The sequence below is a fragment of the Osmerus eperlanus genome, chromosome 11, assembly GCF_963692335.1.
Source record: "Osmerus eperlanus chromosome 11, fOsmEpe2.1, whole genome shotgun sequence".
Classification (NCBI taxonomy): Eukaryota; Metazoa; Chordata; class Actinopteri; order Osmeriformes; family Osmeridae; genus Osmerus; species Osmerus eperlanus.
The window spans coordinates 12238098-12262638 of record NC_085028.1 but is presented as its reverse complement, the minus strand read 5'-3'; the positions used below and the strand labels follow the sequence as shown (position 1 = coordinate 12262638).

Genomic DNA, 24541 nt, shown 5'->3' with positions numbered 1-24541 from the left:
ATTTTCGTTTGAGGAAGGGGAAAGGAGACTTAACAAACCACCAGCCCCTTGTGACTTGCTCACTGATGCCAAGCCACTAGAGAAAGGCCAGAGGCAGCATTCAGAGTTGTTTTAAGACTCTACTAATCCCCGTAGAGCTGTGCCAACCTGTGTGCCAGGCTACCTGATGGGTAACCAGGCATAATAATCAGAAAGACATGAAGGCAAACAGAAATAAAGAGGGTTGTGATGGATGGAGGATGGAAGGAAGGGGAAGGGAAACTGTTTAAGCATACTGTAGCCTTTCATTTCCTTCTGATATCCTATTTGTTTGTTCAGACACCCGCTCATTTTAACAATCGTGTGCCTCCCCTCGCGTCCCCTGTCCCTGATTTCTGCCCTGCTTTTCCTGCATGCCTTCCATTAGTCAGATTATGCTGATTGAAGCTGCTGCTGTCGCTTCATTTATACTGCAGCACGGTTAGTCTCAGACAAAGCCTGGCAGGGGCTTCCTATCCGGGCTGACCTGGACGTGGCCTGTGGATTACTATGTTGAGAGGAGAGCCTTTCTGCTCTGATCACAGTGTGTGCAGGGGTCACCGAGGCCTCAGGCATTAGCATGGTGCAGAAACTGTGAAGTGGCATTCAAACAATGTTCTGAGCCTTTGACTTCTTCCTTCGCAAAGGAGTGGAATTGATTATTCTTACTTTTTTCCAATTTACAGAAATAGCTAAGTAAAGTGAGTCATCTATGCCTGATAATTCTTTTCTGTCAGCTTAAAAAATGATTTTAATGTTCAATGTGGCTCCTATTTTCCTTGCATGAATAAGCACATCCACTGAATTTTTACACAAACAAAGAAATATGGTAATTCCTATAAAAGCATCACTTCAATGATTTATGTACTCTTGAGATTTGACTTCTATTGTAATTATTAAAGAATCACACTTAAGGTAAGGTTTTAGATTTCTTCACAGGCTTGCACTTCAGAAAACATTGCTCAAGGAAGGCTCTCTCCAATCCTTGTTAACTACCAAAACACATTGCTTCGCTCTTCTCTCACATTATTATTAACTTCAGTAGTGGCAAGAACTTTGAACTGACTCTGTCCCCTGCTTCTTTCTCTGCCACAGGTTCACAATAGAAACTTGCTGTCACTAGACTTTGACAGAATCACAAGGACAGAAAAGGTTTATGATGACCACAGGAAGTTCACACTGCGGATCCACTATGACCATGCTGGCAGACCCACACTGTGGGCACCCAGTAGTCGCCTCAATGGGGTCAACGTCACCTACTCCCCAGGTGGACATGTGGCAGGGATCCAGAGGGGAACCATGTCAGTACGTATGGAGTACGACCAGAATGGAAGAATCACATCCCAGATCTTTGCTGATGGTAAATCGTGGAGCTACACCTACCTGGAGAAGGTAAACAAGAGTTTGCTGCTGATGGAAAATATCCCCTGTACAGATGGGAGATCATCTTGATTTCTCTGTTTCAGCCCTGAGGGATTTGTCCAAAAAGAGCACTTAACAGGAGCTTTGACACTGTGGTTCAAAGTTAACTTTTAATCCTCCAGTAGGGTTGGATAGTTTTGTTGCATATTATCCAATTCTGGCTTCAACAATTGTTAAAGTGTAATAAAAGCCTGTCTGGTGCTCTTGGCAGGAATTGCACAGTGTTAGTGCAGTCTGACAGAACAGCTGTACCTAAAATAGCTTTGAGGAGCAGAACAGAGTAAATTACGCAGTTTACTTATCTTTCAGGGGAATGTAACAGGCTTCAATTTGCAGACTTAATCATTTAATATGAAAATGCCATTGAAAATGCCCCAGTGTTAGTCTGAAGTCAGTTTAGCAACTCATCACAATCATTGAAACACAGACACCCTGTTGTGACAGTCTTAGATGCAATTTCAAAATATTGTTTATTTACCCAAAAGACTTCTCATAGAATCCCGTTTTTGTGGAGACTGTGAGAGACTCAGTGTTGAGACCAAAAGAGCCCCAAACACAAGGAACAAGAAGATGTATGTTTAGAAAATCATGTCTTCAGGACATTGTAACATCAGAGGACTATCTGTAGATTTATTTTCAACCTTTCTAAACATTTTAATGTATTTCTTTAGTTATAGCATGACAGGGAGGAAATGGGTGGATATAAAGATGTTCTAGTCTAACTTGCATGCCTAATAAGCATTGTAACCATGAGAAATGTACCTAACTTTACCTTTTTGGCATACTTTCATGTCTTCTGACCTAATAATATACTGTACAGCATGCACACTGTTGTAAGTACATACGGTAGGTGATATTATTACATATTATGAATTTATAGGAGCTGGAAGTGCTACTCTTGCAAATTGTGTGAAAACATTTTCTCTCTCTTTTTCTTGACAGTCCATGGTTCTTCTGCTCTACAGTCAGCGGCAGTACATCTTTGAGTTTGACAAGAACGACCGCCTCTCCTCTGTCACCATGCCCAACGTTGCACGGCAGACCCTGGAGACCACACGGTCCATCGGTTACTATAGAAACACCTATGGGCCGCCAGAAGGCAACGCCTCCGTGCTGCAGGACTACAGTGAGAACGGCCAGCTGCTACAGACCACCTACATGGGAACAGGCCGCAGAGTCATCTACAAGTACGGCAAGCTGGCCAAAATGCTGGAGATCCTGTATGACACCACTCGGATTGCCTTCTCCTATGACGAGGCAGCGGGCATGCTGAAAACAGTCAACCTGCAGAGCGAGGGCTTCACATGCACCATCCGCTACCGCCAGATAGGACCTCTCATCGATAGGCAGATCTTCCGTTTTAGTGAGGAAGGCATGGTTAATGCACGGTTCGACTACGTCTATGATAACAGTTTCCGGGTCACTAGCATGCAGGCCGTCATCAACGAGACCCCTCTGCCGATTGACCTGTATCGCTATGACGATGTGTCTGGAAAGACGGAACAGTTTGGGAAATTTGGCGTGATCTATTATGACATCAATCAGATCATCACCACAGCAGTTATGACCCACACCAAGCACTTTGACGCCTACGGCCGGGTGAAGGAGGTGCAGTACGAGATCTTCCGCTCTCTCATGTACTGGATGATGGTCCAGTATGACAACATGGGCCGGATGGTGGCCAAGGAGCTGAAAGTGGGGCCTTATGCCAACACGACTCGCTACACCTACGAGTATGATGCAGATGGCCAGCTCCAGGTGGTCTCTATCAACGACAAGCCCCTGTGGAGGTACAGCTACGACCTTAATGGCAACCTCCACCTCCTCAGCCCGGGCAACAGCGCCCGCCTCACGCCACTGCGGTACGACCTCCGAGACAGGATCACTCGTCTGGGAGATGTCCTGTACCGGGTGGACGAGGACGGCTTCCTCAAGCAAAGAGGGAATGACTACTTTGAGTACAGCTCCGCCGGCCTTCTGATTAAGGTGTACAACAAGGTGAGTGGGTGGGCCATCACATACCGCTACGATGGACTTGGCCGGAGGGTGTCCAGCAGAAGCAGCGTGGGTCACCACCTGCAGTTCTTCTATGCTGACCTTTCCAGCCCCACCAGGGTCACCCACATGTACAACCACTCCAGCTCAGAGATCACCTCACTCTACTATGACCTACAGGGACATCTGTTCGCCATGGAGCTCAGTAGTGGAGATGAGTTCTATGTGGCCTGTGACAACATAGGAACCCCACTGGCTGTGTTCAGCGGCTCAGGCATCATGATCAAGCAGATTCTTCACACAGCTTTTGGAGAGGTGTACCTGGACACCAACCCCAGCTTCCAGCTGGTGGTGGGTTACCAGGGCGGCTTGTACGAGCCTCTCAGCAGGCTGGTCCACATGGGCCGCAGGGACTACGATGTCCTGGCTGGTCGATGGACTACACCAGACCACGAAGTCTGGAGCCGCCTCAACAGCAACAACATTGTGCCCTTTAACCTCTACATGTTCAAGAACAACAACCCCCTGAGCAACAACCAGGAGACTAAGTGCTACATGACAGGTGAGTTAGAGGGACGCCTGATGCAGACAGAGTGAAACCGGTTCTTCTGAAATGATCCCTTTGATATCTTTGGAATTCAAAATTACATTCTAAAAATACCTTCTACCACACTAAAATATAGTCCCTCTCAACATCAAAGTGAAAAACAGTGTGCCCACTTTATGGGTTGTTTTGAGCATCTTCACTGCTTTTGCTGTATTTTGTCAATTTCTTTCCAATAGCTATAATTTTCATTTGCCTAGTGCTCAAAGCTAACTATAGTGCACAGCCAAGTCCCCTCTGTTGTTGAACATTCGGGTCTCTTCCCAAAAATATCAAATCTTTCTTTGTTGCGTCTGTGCAAGGGGGGGGGGTAATGGCAGTCGAAGCTCCCCAATGGAGACGGAGAACACAATGGGCCTATAGAGGCCCAGGCTACGGGCTGCTGTATCAACCTCTGTTGTTAGAAGCACAGCCACATTGGTAGAAGAGAGCAGTATTATGAGGGTACTCTACTGTCACGTCACTGGGCAAGAATACATCCTGGCAAAACATATTGCCTAGTTGACCGTTATGGCTTGTTCTCTGCTATTTCCAAATCTTAACTCAAAGTCCCCTAATTGAAAAGTTACTCATACAGTCTTTGTCTTTATGATTTTGCCAGTTGCATTAATAAGCATTTCCAGATATTTCAGAATAATTTATTTCAAATTTTTCGAGTGGTACAGTTGAATAAAGTAAGGTGCTATTTGCTGTATTTCTGCTAAAAGAAATCCTGAGTTTGCCTGTAATCCTCACTTAAATAGTGGGGCATTCAGTTCTGCAGTCCACTAGTTATTCCAAGCAGTGTTAGATACCAGAGTGGGTCTGCCTCAATTGTGATTGATGGTGCTGACATTTCCATTCCATTCACTGAATTGCTATGGTCCTTTCATTGTCCTCAAACAAATTCTTATTTAAAATAGCTTTGTCAGGTGGCACAATGTGGCATTACAGAGCTTTGACAAACGTGCACCCAAGTGTCAATGCAATGATTCTGCTGTGACAAATATTGCTTGGGGCCAAAATATTGGAAAAAAACTGCTTTCAGTAATGTTCGTTCTATCACACCAATTGATTGGCACCTTATAAAGAGAGACACATTTCAGTGATTAAACAGCTGTGTGGAGTTGACATAAGACAGCTGATGATCAGCATGAGAATCTATCCCAGATGCCACTTAGATCCAGCTGTGTCAGTTTTAGTGCGGCACCTGTAGCGGGGAGGAATCTTCTCTCCGCATGTTGCCACAGCCTTGCATCATAAACTAATCATAGCTTGTCCAGTGTCTGACAAAAAATCAAGTGTCCTGACTGTGAGTGGAGATTACTTCAAGGAGACAACCACTCGACCTGCAGTGTCAAGCGTTTAGATGAATCCCTCTCACTGAACTGTAGGTTCTCATTCAAACCAGAAAAGTTTTTGTGCTGTAGAAAATACAGTCTGTTTGCGATTAGTAATTAAATGTTTCTTATGACACAATTTTTCTTCTGACAGATGTCAACAGTTGGCTAGTGACATTCGGGTTCCAACTGTACAACGTCATCCCTGGCTACCGCAAACCAAGCACAGATGCTATGGAGCCATCCTACGAGCTGGTCCGCACCCAGATTAAAACACAGGAGTGGGACAGCACCAAGGTAAACCTGTTTCTCCTGCCACTCTTCAGTCGAACAGCACACCTCGCCTCACACCATCCTCGCCCACGACCGCTCCTCTCCCCTCCAACTTCATTAGCAGGAAGCCAGGCTTTCGGAGGGCAGACGCCCAGGGGAGATGGTCCGACCCAGCCACAGCTCAGTGAGCCAGGTCTCAGCTCTTGGCCCTCATCTCAGGGAATGGGGTCAGGCTAAACAGCTCTTGTAATTGTCCTGCCATTAGGGAAATTCACTCCTCGTTCCCTCCACCACTGGCCATTGATTTCATCTCGGTCTTACACTCTCAGCCCGAGTCAAAGAGGCAGCAGACATGCTCTGATTCGTGCGTTTATCAGGACCTTTAAGTCGCCTCCAAGTAAGCTGAATTATTGAAGAGGCTGCTGCTGTTGTTGTCTTGGGTTTGGTTACAGCCATGTAGAATGCTACCCATCAGGAGGGCTGAGAGGGTGGCGGGCCACACTAGCTTTATGCAGAATGTCACTCAGTTATACCTTAAGAGGATAGGCTTTCATGGCCATTAAGTCAATAAAAAGAAGAGCTGTCATCCTAAAAGCCCCTGTGATGATATCACTGCGGATGTGTAACTTAGCTCCTGAAGCTACTAACTTTTTACTTCTTTGTTTTAATTCACCCAATTTTCTTTCCCATAGCCACTTGTTGGGCCCAGCCTAGACTAACAGATATTGTACGACATGCATGTTCAGTGAGCAAGGGTCAAACCTCTGTCTACTATTAAACCAACATTATTGTCTCTCGTAACTTCATCCAAACAATTTTAGTTTACATTATGTTCACGTATGAAAGGTATTTTGGCCTCCTCTGTATTGCTCAAACTCTGTATGCCCTATACATGGAAAAACTAGCTTCTGATATATCTTGAGTTCCCACCCAGGAAAATTCCTGATGTTTTACATGTTTCAGAGGAAGACCAGTTAAACGAAAAGATGGCACACAGGTCTTTACAGCCTGCTATGACCAATTAGACATGTACAGTATTATTGTCAAATCAGCCTTCCTTCAGCCTTACCAGTTAAATACAGAATATGAAGCCAGATCCTGCTGTGAACATCTACTAGTAATGGACTCCAAGAGGTTGGTTTCTATAAGAAGCCCTAGGGACCCCCCATGTGTGCCTGCCCATATCTCCAGCTCTGTAGGGAGCCTCTGAACTCAGCCCGATGCCTCCTTCAAGGCAGTCACAAAGAGGACAGATCTAATTGAATTCAAAGGCATTCCACATATTTCCCTTTCAAATGTTAGTTTCTGCTTCTGAAGAGAAATGGAATAAATGCATGAATGTCGGGGAGGATTCATTTATTTTCAGGCGTACAATTTACATGCCACAAAATTCAGGTGATGATCCTGACAGAGGCTTTGCTGTTTTACTTGCTTGGTTGTCACCCCAGACCTGACAACTATTCAATGCCTGTAAGGCAACGCTCCACTGCCATTACTCACACATTTGCTAAAATTACTTAATTCATTTAACTGCTTTAAAAGGAATTGCTTTTGTGGAAATTTCACCATTGGCGTACTGACATTTAAACTTGCCAAAGTATCTTTGATATTTAATCTCATCTACAATGTTTACAAGAGATCTATTTTTACACTGGACCCCGGAGTGTTTACTGCAGGTAATATGTGAAAAGTGAAAGGGAAGTTAGAGATAATGAGTCATTATCCTGTGCGTCGAAGACATAATGATTATATGCTACAGCAAGGGCCACCCCTTCTGAACACACATCTTCTTTCGAATTAAACTTGCAAAAGCAGTGCTGAAGGCTCTGTTATTGCTGTATCGCTCCTCGCTCCAGATAGCCAAAGCAGCCTAATTAATTGTAAAATTCTTTGAAGCATGAATTCAGCCCTTAAACTGTACACAATATATCCTGTAAACTGGCAGTATTGTACAGACCAAATGGAAATGTGCATGGCTCCCAATCTCCTCTCATCCAGGCTCATATTTCAGCATACAGCTGAAGCAGCATACAGATTGAAACATGGCATGAAGTGTCGGACAGAGGAGTCTGGCAGAGCACCAAGCTCTATCGTGGACTCTGAGCAGTGCTGCAGGCTGATTGCACCCCATGCTATGTGACTGATGCTTCTGTGGGAGGTCCCAGGAGCCTGCTTCAGCAAAGTGGCAGACATGGTCCCCTTCCCCAGCCTCCCTCAGGTAGCTGACCAGGGTCACAGCGCTAGCGCAGTAAACAAACATGCAGCGGCATGGTGTGAATTGTCCCTCAGGCCATCGCTCCCTCCCACTATTCCCTGCATCGCAGCTGAACCCCCTTCAGCCCCTTGCCAGTGGGGACGTGCGACCCCCACACACTCATGGGACTGACTGGCCAGAGAGGCTGGTCTCAGCCGTCAGCTCCCCTGCCCCCCTCCCATCCTCAGACCCATGTTCAACCCAGAGGGAGGAGAGAGGGAACCAGAGGCCAGCAGAGAGACCAAATTAGAAATAGTTTTTTGGAGGCTGGGCGCTTGACAAAACCTCCTTTTAGCCCCAATGGCAGCTTGGCGGTAGACACTGTCAGCAGGCTTGTTGTTCTGTTCAGACCTGTCTGGGCCGATGTCTCGCTGTGGGCCACCCGGCTCCCATCTCATATAACTGGCCTAGCTCTAATGCCCTGTTCTCTGCAAGGAGCATATATTATCTCATCTAAGAGTGCAATGAATTGGCTTTACATAAAGAGGAGGAAAAGGCCTCCTGGTCTCTTTGGGAATTAAGTAAATTCACAGCCAACTCATTCCCTTTTCATTCTTTGTTTAGCCCAGTGTGGCTGTCAAGAGATGGCAGTTTTACCCATAATTTATTTTTTACTTGTCGCTTGTTCTGTGTCCATTGATCCTCCTGTCTTATGTGGAGGGAAAAAATATATGAAATAAATGAAATACACAGTACCATATCATTGTATATATTTTGTTTATTGAAATTATAATGAGTTATCAATGGGTCTCCTTAAAGAGCTGCAGGCTACCAGTCAACAGTATGTTGTTGTAATGAAGTCATCATGGATCACAGCTTAGACTAATACATATTGAAAAGAACCATCCAGATGTTCAATCAATTTGAGTTTTTATTTTACTTAGCTGGTAGAGCAGAACTAATTAGGCACATTTGTTCATGACTTTAGGATTTGTTTTGATAGAATGTAATACATAAAAAAAAAGAATATTTTGTCAGGGATTGGAAAAAACAAATAGTGTGCATTCAATGCAATGGCAAAGCTCTGAATCATTTACAACCTTCAAAACATGTAAAAATGTTGTCGAATGATCCACATAAGACATGTTAACATGAAAAAGAATGCCTTGTGTTCCAGTGTCAGAATACAAAATATGAAACGTTTGAAGTGTTAATGAAGCAACATGATTCTCACTTTTGCAAAGGGAGCAGCTGAATCTAGAAATAATAGTCGGTGTCTGGTTGCATTTTTCCTCCAAAACCATCAGGAAATAGAGCTTACACCAGAGTATAAGCAAAAGAGAGGTGTGAGGTGCTTGATGAGTAGGATATTTTTATATTTTTTGGCAGAAAAGGCCTGTCAAAATGTATTAACTGTAAAAATGAAAATGTAAGAAGTTTCATGCCTTGCTAAAAATAATAACACCAATGTTGTTTCGTTTCATTATGTGAGTCAAAGGTTTTAGGATGTTATGACTAACTCAGGCATTGTGTTGTTTTGCAGTCTCTCCTGGGTGTGCAGTGTGAGGTGCAGAGGCAGCTCAAGGCCTTTGTGAAACTGGAGCGCTTTGGACAGATCTATGGTGCCGCCAGCGCTGGCTGTCCTCAGACCGAGGGCAAGACGCTCTTTGCCTCCGGGGGCTCAATTTTCGGCATGGGCGTGAAGCTTGCCATCCGAGACGGACGCATCAGCACTGACATCATCAGCCTGGCCAATGAGGATGGACGTCGCATGGCAGCTGTCCTCAACGATGCCTTCTACCTGGAGAACCTCCACTTCACCATTGACGGCGTGGATACACACTACTTTGTCAAGCTTGGCTCTGTGGAAGGAGATCTCTCCTTGATTGGCATGTCTGTGGGTCACCGCACGCTGGAGACGGGAGTGAACGTGACCGTGTCTCAGGTCAACGCTGTGCTCAACGGCAGGACTAGGCGCATCACCGACATCCAGCTGCAGTACGGCCCGCTGAGTCTGAACACGCGCTACGGCGGCAGCGTGGACGAAGAGAAGGCCCGGGTTCTGGAGCTGGCCAGACAGAGGGCCGTAGTTCAGGCCTGGGCCCGCGAACGCCAGAGACTGAGGGATGGAGAGGAATGTTCCCGCCTCTGGACGGAGGGAGAGAAACAGCAGCTCTTAGGCTCGGGGAAGGTGCAGGGCTACGATGGCTACTATGTGGTTTCAGTGGACCAATACCCAGAGCTGTCAGACAGTGTTTACAATGTTCATTTTATGAGACAAAGTGAAATGGGCCGAAGGTGACATGAAAACCAGGCACCACTGACAAACTCAAACACCATATAAGGACTACTTGCCAAAGACAGTTGCTTACATGACCACTTTTTTTGTTTCTTTGATTGTCTTCAACTTGTTTTTTTGATATCGCTATATGGAAACACATGGTTGTTATCAGTTGCACTGCATTAACAGTCGAGTGCCCTTCTCCTTTTAAGATTCTTCAACAGTCTTTTCCCTGCAAGTGTGGCTGCTACAAGATGACATTTGGGACGCCTATGACTTACGTTTGCGACTCCATTTCTCTGTCCCTGTTGCTGATTCTGTTCAAAGGATTCTAAAGAGTGTTGGTAACGCATTCCGTACGCTGGCTCTTACTCTGCTGCCAGTCTAGCAGATTGTTATTCACAAGCTTGCTCCGTTCTGCCTTTTCTGCGCCTCAGCCAAGGAGAGACCCTCTCTTTTAATCGCTTGTTTTTATACTTGAAGACCCCATTCCTCCAGCCATTGATAAATAGCAAGTCTGCCGTCCATAGCTCCCTCATCAGGACCTCAGCTGAACTTGTCTAAGCACCTACCTTTGTGTAATGTCTCGTAATGTTACTTTTTAAAGAGAAGCCTGGTACTCATTTGTGGTCCTAACCAAGACAAGCTTTGAAGGCTCTAGAGCACCCTGACAGAGCATGCTGACAGCCTCTCAGTGGACTTTATACTGATTAAATGGTTGAATCAAAATGATGGTAATGCAGACAAAAGAAATATGAAGTCACTTTATGATGATTTTGTGTGATTATTCTTTACTTTTGTCTGGGATCTGCTGTCCATATAGAAAAAAAAGAAGATAAAACTACTCCTTATTTGACTGTGGCCAGACAACTCTATTATGAAAATACTAAAGCCAACCCTGTAAAAAAGATAATATGGAACTAAAATGTCCATATCACAACAAAGGATATTTTATGGGAATGGTTTTGAATTACCTTTGGTTTGGTTTTATAAATAGCTATATGAAATAACAGTATAACAAATGTGAATTCAGAAATGTGAACTATTGTCCCTTTTATTGCTAATTGTTGTACTTGAACAATACTTAAGGGTGTATCTACACTTTGAATAAAGTATGAATATGTTTGGAAAGGTTATTTAGTTAAAATAATTACTTGTGTGTTTTTTTTATTTACAGAAGATGAAAGAATACATTATACTGATATACAGCAGTCTAAAACATACATGAATGGCAGTGTTTCTTTTAGTAATGTACTTTCTGAGCAGTATTTCTCTCTATATTCATCCTATCAAATATGCTCTGAGTGGAGAGATTGTCAAGGTGAGAAAAGATAAATTGCTTAAAAAACATCTCATTACTAAAACATTTCCTGGGTAGCCTTATTAAAACATTGACTGCTGGACTAGTTGGCTGAGCATTGTATTGTGGTGCAGTAAAGAACCATGAATAGCCTTTGCCCTAAGGGCTGCTCAGGGGTCAGTATCTGAAGTGCTCTGAATCTTTAGAGACGGTATCCAGCAGGACCCCTGGCTGCTGAAATGCATTAGACCTCCAGGTGTGTTAGTTCCACCCGGCAGACAAAATGTCTTAGATACACGCAAACCTTGGAAATCATCCTTTTGGACATAATGAGGTCTCTCTGATATGGTAGCTCCGGTGTCTAAGTCTTTCAGAAAGAAAAAATAAATGGGCAATCTTTTTAAAAACATAAATCAGTGGATTTTGGAGGATGATGTTAAATATGATGAAAAGGGTGTTATTGGTACAACAACTGGTTCTTCGGTCGTTGTTAAGATGGTCCACTGACACTTTTTGTTATTGCAATCAAGTACCTGACAAGGTTTATCGGGTGAATAAGTGTTTATCTGTACAAAAGTTAAGCATTCAGTACACAGTATTTTTTGCTGTTGGTTGATACCGTGACATTGAAGGAAAATGTCCATTGTGGAATATTGCACTGAGAACTGTTGCTTCATGAGGCTGTATCTTTTTCTAAAGTTAAACATTTTTGAGTTTCTATTTGTCAACACTGTGTTTTTAGCGCTTCTCCTTGACCTTGTATATAAGAAACAACTAAATAAGCTGTAAATTAAATGCAAATGTAGACACCTTTTAGAGCTACAGCAGTGATCCTGTGTAGTCTTTAGGTTTCAAAATAAAAGGAATATTTTGTGTTTACACTTTGTACTAATTCATTGTGTTTTGTAAGCTGCCATCCTCAGCGCCTGTTTAAAAGGGTCAGTGCATGTAGCTTTGAATGTTTGTTTCTGTTAACGTGTCAGATCTCATGTAGTACACAATACACTTACTATTCCACACTACAGTGCAACATGTATGTTGCTAACACACACAGAGTATGAAATAATATTGTTGTCACTGTAAGCCAAAGGGATGAGAGTGACTCCTTTAGTAATTCAGTGCCTAAAACAATAAACTGGGTATTAAAGTAAAGACACAATTGAATGCATTATGTGGACCAGGGCCTGTTTTCAACCCTTTTATATTAGTGTGGAAAGGGACGGACACATACTGTGTGCCTCAGGACTCTTCTGACAGTGTGTGGCGATGGCATGGGGCGTCTGTAACATTTACACTCACTGCAGGCAAGGATAGCACTTTGCCCAGAGGGAAGCTTGATGGACTGTTTTACCTGTGCACACAGCACTCTGTTGTAAGTCTCTACACTGCATTGATCAGAGGAGGGGGAACAGTGCTTTCTCGGTATGAGGGATAAACAGCATGGGACATGATTACAACCTTGATATTTACTCTCCTACTCTGAGTAAAGTTTGAGTCTGTGAAGAACTGGTACAGAACCAAAGCTCCCTCTGGGCTGGGATTCCTGTATTATAGTGGCAGCTTTGAGGTGAACCTTCTGGCCCATGGTGGAGTGGTGTCTCTTAGGAAACGAGGAAGGCCTGCTGACTGAATTACCGTAAAATATTGAAATGGCCCTTGGCAAGGATGAGTTTAATTTTGATCATGTGTTAAACAGGATAAACACTATATTCCAAAAAACATTTATTTTGCTCTGCTATTATAATTTGCACTGCTAGTCAAGTCGAACACTTATTTCCATTGATTGTGTTTTTTTTTCCTGCTTTCTAATTTGGTCAACAGCATTGCCTATTTTCTGGACAGCTATCCTGCGTATCACTTTGATTTACTCGGGTCCCCGGTTGTGGTTGCAGAAGCAGCAGTCTGCTGCACAGAACAATCATGCTGTGTTGTCGACTGAGACTTTGCCTCTCTCTCTCACTTTACAATGGCTGACATTTAATCAGGAGAGGAAAGTGACCACTGGCCTGCATTTTCCTTGAATGTTTGTCTTACCTTTCAATATAACCACCCTCCCTCATGACTCTGATCCCTTTCTTAAGACTGAAACTCAGGTGATTTGTTTTCTTCTTCCTCTTTTTCCTGCAGATACTGAGGGATATCTACAGATTACTTTCATGCTCCATCTGCTTCCACTTGGTGATAATTTGAGCACTCTGAGTACAGTGTGGGGAAAGCACTGACAAAAATGCATGCCATTACTCAGTCACTAAAAGGCTGATTCCTACTGAGCTTGAAGGCCCAACCCTTCATCCCTTGTTGTGTTATTTAATTTGAACCATTACAATCAAACACCTGCTATGTCAGGAACTGTTACTTCACATTGGTCAGCTGCATACCTGTTTCTGGACAGACCAAAATAGGGGTCAATAGAACTTGGATTTGATGAATAGCTGTGGATGTAATTAGCAACACTGTCTCAAGTGCTCCCAACAGCTTTAACGACACTAACTGATGGGCTTCAATGTGATACTTAATCCACCTGCCCCCGTCAGACAGCCACATGGTTGGATGGGCAGGAGTGTCTCCAAAGCTGTCTTTTATTATTCAGGTCCACAAACTCCTCTCTATCAGTTATGCATGTGGCAGGCAAATCATAAAAGCTAATGAGGCAAGGAATGGCAAACCAACTGGGCCACAATAAAGAGAGACTGAGTATTCCTCAAGGTTTAGGTCTCATTTTGAGCCCTGCCAGATGAAATAGTGAGCAGCTTCTGCAGCATGCAGAACGTTTGAAATTAGAGACGGTGAAAATGAAAGTTACGGCAACTACCTCTGAGGTGTTGCATCCCTGGAGGTAATTCGAAGGTCAGGGATATCACTCCTTGGACGACAGATCTGGAGTCAGAGTGGAGAATAAGAGTGACGGACAAGAACCTGATGCATGAAATATCTTTGAAAACGTTTATCAAAAACACCTGTACCACAAATGGCATTAGACCACATGCATTCTGAGATTGTGTACTGAGAAACGTTGACACAAATAGAAAGATTTGCTGATTGTATATTACTTATTTTTACTGAAAGAGCTTTCCATGATTTTGAACTTACATGTTGTGGCTTGTGATCCTATACATAACATTCATAGAAGAATAACATTAACATAGCACTCAGAAAAATGCTGCTTGTAGCTATCTGCTGACTTTAACTTGAGACACTGACAGAAAATAAATTCTTCTTTATTAGAATATCAAAACTCCTCTGTCAGCCCCCCCCCCCCTTTATCTCTCTCTTTGTATGTGTGTATACTAAAGAGAGAGAATCAGAGATGGAGGAGTGGGAGAAAGCATATAACGGTACTGGTTTCTGTGTAATAGATGCAGGGCAGAGTGCCTCCAGTCTGAGTGGAGAGGGTCTGAGCAGTAGACAGGCTAGAATTTGAGCCACAGCTGCAGTCTTCATCCACCGTTACATGCCACTGACAGGTGTGAACAGGGACAGGACCCAGAGAATGTCACTGCCGCATTCTTTAAGTCACTTGGACACTTGCATGCATACAGGAATGAGACTGCCTTTGCACATTATGTAAATTGTATTGACAGCATATCTAATGCTTTTATTAGGCAAATTTACCCTTAGGTCACATCTGTCCATGGCAAAAGATCAGGCCCTGTAACAGGATCTTAAAACAACTCTTGTCGAAAATAGCTTTCAGAAGTAAGAAGGAGTAGCTGACATTTAACGTCTTGAGACAGCGTATCAGGTTAGGAGCTGCACTTTTGTCCATGAAAAAGAAGGTGTTATTGATTGTTGTCTGTGCAATTAGCCATTAGACATGACTGCTGTCTCACCTCTTTCAGAACTCTTCTGGTTCTATGTGATCCTAATTGGGAGACAATCCTTTTACTATGGAGGGGAATATTGCAGCAAAATGTTAAATTCCCCAGAAATAATAGAGTATGCAACAACATTAAAAAGGTCTGATTCCACCCTGGAAATTTGCATGGCTGCCAATAGTGACGGCTCCAAAAGATTTGGAATGAGCCGTAACACCCCCCTATTCATTAGTTGGAATTTATATCTGTGTGGCATTAGTGGACACCATTCTAAACTAATTTGAGGGAAATTGGCCTCCAGTGTTTAGGGCACACAAATGGAGATTTTAGAAAATCCAGAAAACTCTATACACGGTATGATACCCTGTGATGACAGAGGATTGTATGCATAGTTGCCATTCTTGGAAGGCCCAGGAGGCACTGAGCTACCAATAAAGGTCAGATTTGTCCTCTGTAGTGATGCTTTGTTGTCAGGGTTAAAACAAGCCACATGCATATTTCATTAGTTTGGGCTGCTGCAGAGTGCCTGGCAGCATGCCAAATTGAAAATGTATAAAACATAAAGTATTTCCCTCATGAATTAATATCCACGTTAATCATTTTTTACTTCTCCTTTCTGGGATATACTGTTTTTTATTTTATTGGAAGTTCTCATAAATGCTCCTTGGGAGCAAGTTCTAACATAAAAATCGAAATTGATGCTTTAACGTTTACTGTAAACCACTGAGGCCAGTGGCCTATAAAACGAACACTGACCTGAGTTTAATTTCAAATAAATGCTATCTCTTTTTCAATCAGCCATATCAGCCACACATCTATTTTTTCATATTACAGTTTGCATGCAGATCAACAAGCACATACACACAAGCACAGACATGCACATGCACGCACACACACTCACATACACATACACACACATGACTTGAGCCATCTGTGAGAATCACAGCTAGATGAAGAGTTTGCTTTGTAGAACATCTCTACAATGATTTGTATATTCCCTTTGTGGGGGTGAGGTCAGAAGTACATGTGTGTGCAGCGAAGCAGGATGATTTGATTATGATTCAAGTGTACACTTCTCAGGTTAAACCTTTCTCTGTAAAAACGCAAACAGAGCATGCAAAGTAAAATTAGTCCTTTTATAAAATGGTTTTGACTGGTTACTCTTCAGCCCATCCACTGTATAGACATTGCACTGTATATGTCGAGTACATTACAATCAGTTTGCCCTCATTGGAGAGATAAACAAATTGGTAAGATTTGGATCTATTTCAACATTTGTATTAATTTATTTTTATTATTGTTGTTTATGTACAGTTGGTGCAACAGTTTACACTGTAATGGGTTTCATCCCACTACTATGGTTAAATAAAGGTTAAATAACATTTTAAAAAAAGTTATCCAAAAGTATTCCAGTAACTTCTCCATTTTTAACAAAAAAAAGGCTGCAAATAAAATGTATTTATGTTAGTATACTGAGAATATATTAATATACCAAAACTCTCTTTGGTTGAGTGCACTCATTTTAAGTTTAATGTAGGGATTTTCCAAATAGGCCCTTATGGAGACCCAAAACCATGTAATTTATTGTAAGCCTAATTAGTGGGGAGTTGGTTTTGTCTTGATAAACTAAAGTAATTAGTCATGGATTTGTGCGCTGACATCCACTGAGATAGCAGTGGGTAAACATCTATCAGGGAGGATTTTCCCCTTTACATTTTAAACAGCTTTAGCACAACAAAAAGAGAAAAAGTATTACTTTTAAAGACAGAACATGACATTTACACAAAGTAATACAACCTTTTCAGCATACATTCATTTGTACATAAATGCGTTGTGCATTGTGAAGTCTCCACAACTGGGAGAACAACTACAGAACAAAAAATTAGGAAGTTATGGACTGGACAATGTTTACTGGTTATATGGTACTGTGCCACTGGTATGGTATTACATGTGTAACATGTTCTGTTTAAGATATCATCTTGAAGGAATTGCTAAATTGGTCTCATTGGTTTCATTGGCCTACCAAATGAAACATTTTAAACAAGATGTATTCTTTTTTTTGCCAACAAAGTCAGAGGAGACAGTGAAAGAGAAATTGGTGTAATCACAGAGTTTTTGTCCAGTGTTTCCTTATCAACCCTGGAAAGGCAAAGGGTTGAATTGATTTTTTGGTAGTGAGGTACATCAGAAAAGACATTGTACAACTTTAAAGGGATTTGTCTAGCTAAGCTCATGAAAAATTAAGCAATGACAACTCAGAAAGATCAATAGTGAGCACAAATCAGGATTTTTGTCTTTCCACAAGGCCCCTTAATACAAAATGGTCTCGGCTGAAAACATTAGATCAAAGACAACATTCATCCCTGTGATTGAAGATTTTATTTTTGGACTTTTTATCTGCCTTTGGGAAATTGGGAAACTTTATAATTCTCAATGTTTCTTTTACTTGATAGTTGTCAGGGAAGTACTTGCTCATTGACATTTTCCCACTAATGTAGATCATTTTACTGTATAAGAATATGGTGGTTTAAATACACAAATATAGCAATGGGAGGTAGAGCAAAATGTATCACTTCAAGATCTTCCAAGGTTAGCATAAATGTTCTTTGTTAAACGAGATTTGGAATTGGCTGTTTGTCACTCAAACTCATTCCCTTAAATTACATCAGTATAATGGTCTAATCAGCATTTAACGAGCCATGTTACATAAAATCAATACCTCCCTCGCCTCACTGTGTGGGAATGCAGAATCTTCTGGAAGAATTGATAATAGGCGCATAAGGAGGTTGGTGGTCAATACTGTGCTGCAGTCATTGGATGAAGAGTCCTGCTGGATGTGGAGGAAGTGCTTGCCTTCCAAGAATGGAGTTCAATGGCCCTGCTGAGCTCTGAGCTTTTAAAACTAGATCTCTGTTTGTGTTGGCTAATCACATATTGATTAGAGCAAAGCAATAGAGCTATATAAGGATGTCCAGAGCAGATGTCAGCTGTAGAGGCTCAGAGGAGAGCTTTACATCTCACCTGATGAACCACCACTTGACTTCTTGTACAAATGGATTATAGAGAGATGCACAGAAGATAATGTGCTATTTAATCTATTTTCACTTTTCTCTTTTGCACAAAAAAATGCCACGAGCCTACAAAATGTTATCATGGACGGTGTTATGTCTGATTCCCCACATCATAAATGTGAGTTTGAATCTGTCACAGTGTGAACATCAATGCATATGGCACACCCTCCTACGGTATATCTCACTAATTGTCTTATTTTATCTATGGAACAAAATGTCAGAGAATATCTAAAAGCCACATGTGGCCATGGTGACAGTGTGATAATTAAATGGGACCAAATTATGTGCAGCTTGACTATGATTCTACAAAAATATTTCTTTCCATTTCACAAATTATGGAACTATGAATCTGTGGTCATTGACAGTTGAGTGATTGAATGAGTCAAAGGTGTGTGTAGAATTTGTATTAGCTCGTCTCATAGAGTTATAGCACAACCTGGTGGTAAAAGTACACATTATTTTAACCGTTGAAAAAAAGTAAATTATTTACCATTTGATACCTCACAGTATTATATCACATTTGAAAATGTCCATGTAATTAACTGTATAATGAATTGTCCAATTAAGTACTCAACCAATGCAGAAATGCATTCCATTTGTCATTTGTAAGGTTTATGAATCTGCATTAGTGTTAACAATCTCACATTACACAGCAACAGGAATATTTTATCAACTCTATTCCAAATAAAGGTTTGCAGTTCTTTTCAAACCGATAACAGTAATATTTTATGAATAATTTTACTGCTGTGTGCTCTCATTCCTTTACCCTGTTACAAAATAAATCACTCTTCTGTTCCCTTCTGGGGTTAGAACTGGTACGAGGCTCTATTGCATGGAACAGATAATTGCTACATGCACACAGGAGATAATTAATAACAATGACCCTGCTGACTTTTAAGTGCATCATCAAAATGATGATGTGTCATCAACAGCCAGAGGGGAAGACACTATGCTCTGTGTGCAGCGAATCCAGGGCAGGGCCTCCTTCAGAGTTGACAAGCATGACAGAGAGAATGATTGTCTATGGCATCTCATTACAATGATTCCCTTATCAGATTTACTCTAACAGAAGTGGTGTGAATACATACACGTGAATATGCCCAGAAATATGAATTATTTGAGTTATTGAATTAATAGGGTTAAAGCACAGACACATGTCTGGAAATGGCTTTTATAAGCATAAGACTATAAGAAGAGTAAACTGTTTTACTACACAGCCTAAAATATTGTACATGATTCTATACCAGTTGTAAACAAAGGATTGTACTGTAGAATCTCTATTGGATTCTGGTTGTGTTTGCTCTTTCACTCTGTTGGAGTGATAGACTGTCTATCACCCAGGTTCATGTCTGACATGTTTTTATGTGGATATCACAAATGTCATGGAAATCTTGATGAGTACCTGAGCACATACTTCAGGTGTTTTTTTGTCTCCTCTCTGAGAACTACTATTTTTATTGTCACCTCCACAAAATCAATTTTCTACAGTAGAATGGCAACATGTTTCTCATGTTTTTCATGCTCAAACCCGCTAGATATATAACGTTATGGAAAGTGGCAGTTTGGTTGGTGGACACGTGTTTGACAGTCGACAGTGAAGTAAAGAGTTTTGTAACATATTGGTCATATTGTATTATAATTGTGTTAATGCTTGAATTTCCTCCACTCATCGCCTGTACAGTGCTAGCCAAGCATAATGGAATTTGCATCTACTGCAGACTACTGTAGCCTATTTTCTACAGTACATTTTGTCATTGTTCACTTACATATTAAACTATGCAACTAAACTATTGGTCTACTCACTTTACAATTTTCGCTTTTAGCAATAAACTACAGCTTGTCTGCCACGACCTTAGTGATGTTACATGCAGGATAAAGAATTGGAAATCTATTATGGAAACATCCAATATCCTTGATTTCGAATCACTATGCCTTTATCAAACCCTACGTCACGATTCCGTGGAACAACTACATCTCCCGAAAAACCTATGTCACATGCAAAAAGCCGATTGGTTTGTTGGTTGCAGAGAACGTGATCAAGTTCAACCAATAGCCACATACTCAAACAAGAGAGACGTAACAATCCAGGAAGCGGTAAGCGCTCAAAGGTACAACGTGAATGTCAACTCTTCAAAATTGACAACCCAGAATGTAGAAAAAAACAAATGAAGCCTTTATTAAAGTAATGCGTTTTTGTATTTGCCAAATCGAAACAGGTTCATCGATTAAGTCGCTATAATCGCAGTAGTAGACAAGCTAACTTGCTATAATGTTACCAGCTAAGGTGCGTGCATCTGTGTGTGGAGCATCGAGAAGAATACTGAATAGTTTTAGATTTTACTGCCAGAAAACAACCAGAAAACAACGAATATGCGAAGCAATTTCCAGCGTGGAAGTTGGAGCACACATTACTGTCCAGGTACTTTGTTGTTTCCATATTGTGTTAGATCATATTAACTTGCTACTTTATCTCACTACAGAAGACTAGCTTTAGGATAATATGGCGTTAATGTATTATTATTTCCATCGCAAGGGATGGGTTCGTTCTGTCAGACTACAGAAGGATAACTTGTTCCTTCACGTGAATGATGGCAGCTCATTGCAGTCCCTACAGATTGTGGCCAGCTCAGATCTGAATGACAGGTGGGAGCAATGTGTTTTTTTTCATATATCTTCTTAATATTGCACACTACAATTGTCTATTATGTTCTGTAGACTGCTCACATTTGGAAGCGCTGTGGAAGTATCTGGAAATCTTGTCAAGAGTCCCAGTAGAAAACAAGATGTGGAACTTCAAGCAGACCAAATACATGTAGTGGGAGAATGCAACCCTGTTGTAAGTATCTGCCCATACAACATTTAGATTATCAATGTATTTTATTAAAATATCTTTAATAGGCTTACATTAACATAAGCAATAACATAAATCGAGAACACCGATTTTAAAAATAATAGAAGGATTATGCCACAGGCCGGACCAGGGGAATTATAAACGGTGCCAAAAAAAGGTTATAATTAATAGATACCTAATCAAAAACAATCCTATACTAAATACATGAGGTGGCATTGACTCCAAGCCTGGTGTTTTTCCACTATCGAGTGGGACAAACACAATTCTCTTTCTGTTGCAGGACTTTCCCTTCAAAATTAAGGAGAGGCATAGCCTTGAGTACTTAAGGCAATTTCCTCATCTGAGATGTAGAACTAATGTATTCAGCTCCTTACTGAGAATACGCAGTGAGGCTACAGCAGCCATCCAGTCATACTTCAAGGTAATACTTATAGTAGGTTAGTATAACTAGATTTTGGCTTGAGTGTGTATCCATTTTCCCCATGATTTTATCTGTGTTTGCGCAGGAAAATGGATTCATCCAGATTCATACCCCAGTTATCAGTTCAAATGATTGTGAAGGAGCAGGGGAGCTTTTCCAGGTTGAGGTGAGTATGTCTTGTATAGATAAAGGATGCATTTTCATTTTGGCTTAACTGATAATGTTTCAGCTCAACCAGGCTGACATGTCCTTCTTACCACAGCCTTCAGGCCAGGGAACAGACCAAGATAAAGAAAACCCACACTTCTTCTCAGTCCCTGCTTACTTGACTGTCTCTGGACAACTACACTTGGAGGTGATGTCTGGGTGAGGTCCGTACACCGCTATAGCCACAAATAAAAACATGTCCCATTCTATTTACTATCTTTACCCAACTAAGTCACATTTAAATGTTCACTGTTCTCAAAACTCTACTTGCATCACGTTACTCCTGAAGGGCTTTCCCCAGAGTTTACACATTTGGGCCGACTTTCCGAGCAGAGAACTCTCAGAGCAGACGTCACCTGGCTGAGTTCTACATGGTGGAGGCTGAGATCTCATTCACAAAATCTTTAGCGGACCTCATGAAGGCAAGTCCATGGGCCGTAGATGATTGTGATATTGGGAAGTCGGGGACAATTGGGTTTGCTTGTCCCTGAGTAAAGGACTGTTTGATATGATGGCAGAGAATCAACTTGGTAATAATATCTTCATTATATTAAAAATGACTCCAACTTTGAAAAGTGCATGAAAAGTGTTGTATTACTTATTTGGGATTTCATTATTCAGATCTCTACCAATACAGCCCTACAGTTCCATCCTGTTACCTGGTGTGTAGTTTTGCCTAAAAGCGGATACCATAACTGATTCACTGACTTGGACCCCCATATTTTGTCCAGGTCATGGAGGACATGTTCAGGTCTACTACAGAACATCTCTTAGCACATTGTGCTGATGATGTGGAATTATTTCACAAACACGTGGCACCTGGACAGAGGGTAAGGACGTTTCATTCTGATAGTATCTACTGTACGAGTGTTCCATATTCTCTCAATCTAAAGGTAATTACAATGTGTTGTTTCTCCCAAGGACATTGTGGATCTTATGTTAAAGAAGAAGTTCAATGTGTAAGTGTGTATCATTATGTGTATTCTATTCATAATGAAAAAGGTTTAACCTCAACCACTTTAACATCCACCAACTGAAGGTCATTGAGTCACAATGTGATGGCTGTCTTTCTTTCAATTAGGATCACATACTCTGAGGCCATAGACATCCTGAACCACAGCTCACAAACGTTTTCTTTCAATACAGATGTAAGATCATACACTCTCTTTGCTCTATTTTGAAGGCATGCTATACAATACTTTCCTTATCATATACAATTATGTACAAAATATTGAATACTAGATTATTTATTGAGCTAAGAATCTAACACCATAATTAATACTGACTGTCTTTCTGTGTCAGTGGGGTTGTGACCTTCAGACGGAACATGAAAAGTACCTGGTGAAACATTGTGGCAGCTTACCTCTCTTTGTCACCGATTACCCCTATGAGCTAAAACCTTTTTATGCAAGAGACAACCAGGACCATCCTGAACACACAGTAAGGCCCTTTGTAAATCTGATTGTGCTGCTTTGAAATACACTTTCATTGTTATTATTGTTGTCCTGGTTGGAAAGTGAACTGTACCTATTTTAACCATTGCCATTGTAGGTAAATGTAATGTACAAATGTAATTTGTAGTTACCTGAGTGTCTTGTAGTTACCTGAGTCTCCATTGTTGTGTGTCTTGAGGCAGCAGCAGTGGACCTCCTTGTACCAGGAGTTGGAGAGCTGTGTGGGGGCTCCCTAAGAGAAGACAGGCTTGAGCTCCTTAGGACTCGTCTGGCGCAGTAAGAACAGTTTACACACACTCTTAAGTTTCCATATACAGTAGTTCACACACAATGTATGCTTTTTGATTGTGACCAGAATGTAAATAAACTAATGTATTGGCATGTGTATTTTAAGGGCTGGATTGGAAGAAACATACAGATGGTAATAAACGTGTTTCTATTGTGAGTAGATTTGATTTACATAGGTTTATTATTGTATTAACCTCTGACTGTTGTCTTTTCAGGTATTTGGATCTGAGGCGGTTTGGGTCTGTCGCCCATGGTGGGTTTGGAATGGGATTTGAGCGATACTTGCAGTGTGTACTAGGTGTTGACAATATCAAAGACGTTATTCCATTTCCAAGGTTTTCCCACTCTTGCCTTCTGTAAACTGCAGGATGTTTTGTCTGTTATTGCATTGTTTTCTTGAGTATTGAGTAAAGGCAAACCATTGGAATTTGTATGTTTATTCATTTCTGAAACATACAGTGTCTGAGACAATAATGTGTATAATTGATGCTTGTTTTATATGTGTTACTATATAGTGTACCAAACTGGTGTACATAAAAATTTGAGTGCTATGTCAGACACTTTAAGGGTATATCCACTAGATGGGGTCATACAAAGCCATGTCAGTTTTCTCCCAGTTTTGCTAATATGTTTCATCCTGTCAATAGCTAATTATAAACCACATGCCAGTTAACAATAAAGAAAATGGGATATTCTGATAACTTGGAGTAAAGATAGTAAATAGGCTATTTACTAAATGTCATTGACAAACAGACTCGCAACTGTATTTACTTTTCTTAGGGGTCTGTTTCATACGCTAGCCTAAAAGTACCTTTTCATATAGGTTTCAAACGTCAGCATCTAACTACAGCCTACAACTATTCGGCATCTTATTTTCAGTTCGCTGTTTATGCATTATTGTATGTTTCCTTGGGTTCTTTTAATTGTTGTGCGTAAAGAAGGCAGCTCTTCCCATCCTGATCAGTTCATCCTATTGCAGCCCATCCCTTTACTTTAGTGGGCGTGGTGTGAATTGGAAAACAAACTGC

At 41.4% G+C, this 24541-nt stretch overlaps 3 protein-coding genes across 3 annotated transcripts in view; 2 read left to right on the top strand and 1 right to left on the bottom strand.

The window, feature by feature from the left end:
* The window catches only part of tenm4 (teneurin transmembrane protein 4), a 108095-nt gene extending 95652 nt beyond the window's left edge, over positions 1 to 12443 (top strand). The window contains exons 30-33 of the mRNA XM_062472826.1: positions 1114 to 1410; positions 2383 to 3997; positions 5513 to 5655; positions 9369 to 12443. Of these exons, the coding sequence (XP_062328810.1) occupies positions 1114 to 1410; positions 2383 to 3997; positions 5513 to 5655; positions 9369 to 10127 (2814 nt within the window). The 3' untranslated portion in view covers positions 10128 to 12443. The remainder of the gene's footprint in view (positions 1 to 1113; positions 1411 to 2382; positions 3998 to 5512; positions 5656 to 9368) is intronic.
* lpar6a (lysophosphatidic acid receptor 6a) overlaps positions 1 to 24541 on the bottom strand; it is a 281763-nt gene that overhangs the window by 218819 nt on the left and 38403 nt on the right. The gene's annotated exons all lie outside the window — the stretch shown is intronic.
* On the top strand, positions 20374 to 23944 carry nars2 (asparaginyl-tRNA synthetase 2, mitochondrial). The gene is made up of 14 exons (XM_062472745.1): positions 20374 to 20711; positions 20826 to 20935; positions 21008 to 21128; positions 21424 to 21564; positions 21650 to 21730; positions 21827 to 21930; positions 22061 to 22193; positions 22503 to 22601; positions 22693 to 22730; positions 22853 to 22919; positions 23074 to 23211; positions 23404 to 23501; positions 23620 to 23646; positions 23729 to 23944. Exons 1-14 carry the CDS (start codon positions 20562 to 20564, stop codon positions 23871 to 23873), a joined length of 1452 nt encoding a protein of 483 aa, XP_062328729.1. The 5' UTR covers positions 20374 to 20561; the 3' UTR covers positions 23874 to 23944.